General features: G+C 38.3%; 1 protein-coding gene across 1 annotated transcript in view; it reads left to right on the plus strand.

The window, feature by feature from the left end:
• Positions 1-3,769: 3,769 nt before the first annotated feature.
• The window catches only part of LOC125220208 (protein HLB1-like), a 6,156-nt gene continuing 5,191 nt past the window's right edge, over positions 3,770-4,734 (plus strand). Inside the window, exons 1-2 of the mRNA XM_048122373.1 lie at positions 3,770-4,349; positions 4,486-4,570. Coding sequence (XP_047978330.1) covers positions 3,770-4,349; positions 4,486-4,570 — 665 coding nt within the window. The remainder of the gene's footprint in view (positions 4,350-4,485; positions 4,571-4,734) is intronic.

The raw sequence follows: 4,734 nt of genomic DNA on the forward strand, positions 1-4,734 counted from the left end.
ATTACCTAAATAGATTTGTTAAGGACCTGTTTGTTTTCTGTGTCTTCCGCTGCGGTAGTCCAACAATGTCTTCTCCGGCGTGCGTTGTTCCTCCGTTGGCTACCTCCCGCCGTGCCGTGCCGGTGCTACCCGCCGGAGTTCCGATGTCGGCAGCCGGTCAGTTATCGCAAGTGTTGCTCTTCCTCCGCCGTTTCTGTTCAGTGCACGCGTCGCCCTTGCCTTCTTCATATCATCCCACCAATCGGGAAATCCAATGAGGTGAAAGCACCCATCCTTGGTGTGTTTCTTCCCGCCGCAGTGGGAACACGTTATTCGACTTTTATCATCGTCGGAGCGTCGATCCACGGTCGATTAGCGGTGTTGGGCGGCTGATTGGAGCGTCCACGGTCGACAACAGCAAGGCCGGAGCCGATTCCATCCTTCACGGTTCCTCCAGTTCCAACACCAAGGATGGCGTCGTTGTTCGATGACGAACAATTCCGTAAGCCTCGCGCACCGTTGGTAAAGGGTCGCGCCTAACTATCTCATTCTTTACTGCATCATATTTGTCATCCAATGCGGTGAGAAACTGGTACAACCGTAGTGTCTGTTTGGTCATTGGCTTCACAATTGATATTCACAGCCCTTGGAACTTATTCCATAGGGCTTCAAGTGACATCCCTTCTTGTCTGACTATGTTGGTTTGCCGATGTAGATCGTAGACCTGGAGCGGGTCAGCCCCACTGCCGTATATAACAGCGAGACCTTCCCATAGGTCGTATGCTGTTTCATATTGCGATACCTCATTGATCAGATCCGTCTCGATGTTGTTGATGATCCAGTTAAATACGCAGTGGTCGCGCTGTTGCCATTTTGGGAACGAAGGATCAGATCGGGCGGGGGGCTTGAAACTCCATCTATGTGAGACGTCAGCCCCTTTCCCCCGATTCCTCGATCCATCAGATTGGAGCAGAGAGGATAGTTCTCCCTGTTCAGTTTCGGGTTGACGGTGATTTCGCCCAATGATTCTGGGTGATGAGGGTGATGATTTGTTGGTGGTGTTTTTGGTTTTGGTGAGGCAGAGGCAGAGTTGCTCTGTCTTAAGAATTCTGCGAATTGTGTGGCTAATTCGGGTGGAAACTCTATCAGATTTGGGTGTGATGTTCTGGTGGTTTAGATTTTGGTGTCGTCGGAGGTGAATTCCTCCGTGTCTGACATGATTTCTGGCTGGTTTTGCAGGTACAATATAGAGGGTAGGGAAAGGTTATGGACGATGATGATAATTCTATGAGTCCTCACCCGCTCGTGATACCATATTGAAAATTGATATGATTGTAATATGTTTCTGTGTATTGATTCATCACTAAGACTCCCTTAATATAGGGCATATTACAATGTGTTTATGGTAGGATATATTCTATTTCTAGACAATGTAATTGTGTATCAATCACTCCACTAATTACATATGTTCTTCCTTTTGTTTCATGTTTGTTTTGGTAAGTCTTCGTGACAAGGAAATCCGGCAGGATGGAGATGTTTTTGGGGTGAGAGGCTAATAGGTAGAGCGACGTCAGGATTTTCATATTGGGGGGTCAAATTACGTAAACAATAATGGCATTTTTGGTAGGGGTGATAACTCATCTAGAGATGGAATTTTATGAACAAAAATGTTTTGTTCATAAAATTCCATCCCTAGATGAGTTTTAGGATTTTTAGTATCATCATCGTTAAAAGCATTTGCAGCATAAGCAACAAGGACTATAAGAAAAATGGATGATGAGGAAGACAACATTTAGAAAACGAATAATAAAATATAGAGATATGTGGGAAAAATCCAACTTTTTGAAAGTTCTATGATATTAAAGGCTAATATTCCTTTTTTTTATATTAAGTTCTCCTCGTATAATCTATACAATATATAAAAGGGAAGTTTAGGAAAAATTTACAAGATTACCATTTAATTTAAAAATTATATTAAATTGAAAATGTATAATTAAATGCCATTTAAATGTTTGATTAAAAGCTAAAAATGTGTGATTAAGTGGAGTGAGTGGGAGCTTATGTGTGATTAAGTGGAGTGAGTGAGAGGTTTTACTATGCCATTTAAATTTGGAGAAATTTACAAGATTAATTATATAGATATTTTTGTTTGTCGACGTGCACTGTGACCCGAATGCAATGCTTGAGATACTAGTAGTATATTACAGAGCACGGGTCAAAGAGATACGAAAACACGAAGAATCTATCATGAAAGATACTCCCTCTGTCCGGCATTAGGAGTCTTAGTCACTTTTTTTGCACTCGTTTTGCAAAAATCTCACTTTCTATTATATTTCTTAAAACCCGTGCCGGATCAAATGGTGACAAATTATGGGGGACGGAGGGAGTAATAAATAGTTAAAGTGGAGAAATGACAAAATAAGAGAGAGAATAATATTGAGAAGAGTCTTGTCAATATTATTCTCTCTCTTACTTTTTCATTTCTCCACTTTATCTATTTATTATCATTTTTATAAAACGAGTGCGCAAAAGTGACCGGGACTCCTAATGGAGGATGAAGGGAGTACAAAGTTTTATTTTTATTTTTTAACTTTTGGCAACATTGTGTCGTCAATATTTATGTACTAATTCTAAGAATGTATTTTTATAATTTTTACTTTTAATGCATAATAATTTGTTATTATACACATTTTTAAAGGAAATATAATATGATGTGCATAGTATAGGTGTGATACTAGTTTAATTAAAGTTAACATTGAGAAGAAAAGACCCTCCAACACGACAACGTATTAAAAAGAAAATAAAATAAAATAAAATAATTTTTTTTTAAAAAAAAATCAATACATTAAAAGCATCTAATGTCTAACGTGAGACCACCTATAAATGCCCTTTTCCCATATTAAAAATTAAAGTCGTTGGGCATTTTCTCTCTTTTTGGAGGAGGAAGTTGTTGAGAGTGCAAAATATAAAAGGAAACCTTCGAACTACACATCTCCTTTAAATACGTCTTCAGAAATATAATGGTGTATTCATAAAAAAAAATCTCGTAGATTGAGTAACTGTTAAGCAAGAGGTTGAACGTTCCATGCATGACCTAAATAATTAATTATTATTGCTGTAATTTTATAATTATAAGACTATTAATATCTAATATGTTTTTATTGGTCAAAATATTTAAATAATTAGTTTTATGCTAATTGGATAAATTTAATTAGCATTAAACTTCGTCTTATAGCCTACAAACTTTGAATTCAAATTTGTCAGAGTTGATTTGACAAAACCTACAAATTGTCTTGAATCTACTCTGAAATTTCCATACCGACTGATAAATTCTCTGAATTCTATCCCACATCGACTTGGTGATGATCTTAGCTTCTCTATATAAGTGTGGATAACCCTCCTCTTTATGAGGCTTTTTAAGGGGTGAGTGCTCATTTCTAATATGGTATTAGAGCCAAGTCGACGATGGATTATATCTCTTTATCTCTTCTCTTGCCTACCCACGTGATGGAAGTCCGATGTGTCATTCCGGCCCACACGTGAGGAGGCGTGTTAAACTCTCTAAATTCTAGCCCACATCGACTTGGTGATGATCCTAGCTTCTCTATATAAGTGTGGATAACCCTCCCCCTTATGAGGTCTTTTAAGGGATGAGTGGCCCATTTCCAATACCAACTAACTTTATCATCATTAATCAGCACCATTCACCTATGCTATAATTCATCAGCTATATAAATTTTTTATCAAATTCTCAACATAATCAGAAAACACTGGGTTTTTTGGTTAGATCATGGCAGCCTATGCAGCCTTGGTTTCTCTAATGAATATCATAGATGCCATAGAACACCATCATTCCCCACCCATCTCTCTCAAAAAACTCCAAATTCAATCTCTCACTAAAAGTGTGACCTTCCTGCTAGAATTTCTCAAAAGTTACAAATCCCCTTATTCTGACAGCGATGAAGCAGATCCACTGGAGATGCGTATCGTGGATGCAGCTTATGCGGCTGAAGATGTTATCGAGTCTCGTATTGCAGACAAGATTCAGCTCCGAAGATACGAAGCAACCAAAATCAGACGCTTCTTCAATTTCTTTCGATGTCACAAGGATCCAATCAAGTTGTATCAAGATCTACAAAATGTAATAAAAGAAATGGATCGGATCAAGATAGTGGCGATGGAAACCAACACTGAGAAGGTGGTGGTGCTCCGTGATGAACAACGTACATTTAATGTCTCTTCTACCACGGGGAAGAACAGTTGTGGCAAGATTGTGATATCTAATCATGTCTTATATGGGATCATGGAAAAGCTCGTTGCAGATGAACCCAGTCGCCAAGTCATCCCCATAGTAGAAATGGGAGGGATAGGTAAGACCGCTCTCGCTCAAACTATTTATTCAGAACAAGTTATTATTTATTAAGGAGCGCTTTGATATTTGTGCTTGGGTTACTATTTCTGAACATTACAACACAAGAGAAATTCTATATGAAATTGTTTGTCAAGCCACTAACAAAGACAAGGAAACAATAAGTGAAAGGAGCGAAGAAGAATTAGGCTTAGAACTCTACCAATATTTGTCGGGTAGAAGGTTTCTAATTGTAATGGATGATATGTGGGATATTGAGTCTTGGAATGAAATACAACATTTCTTTCCTAACAATGGAAATTGTAGTCGAATAATGGTGACGACAAGACAATCACGATTGAGTTTCCAATTAAACAATCGTTATAGTCATTCAATGGAATTTCTTG

This window comes from Salvia hispanica, chromosome 4 (assembly GCF_023119035.1).
Source record: "Salvia hispanica cultivar TCC Black 2014 chromosome 4, UniMelb_Shisp_WGS_1.0, whole genome shotgun sequence".
NCBI classification, from domain to species: domain Eukaryota; kingdom Viridiplantae; phylum Streptophyta; class Magnoliopsida; order Lamiales; family Lamiaceae; genus Salvia; species Salvia hispanica.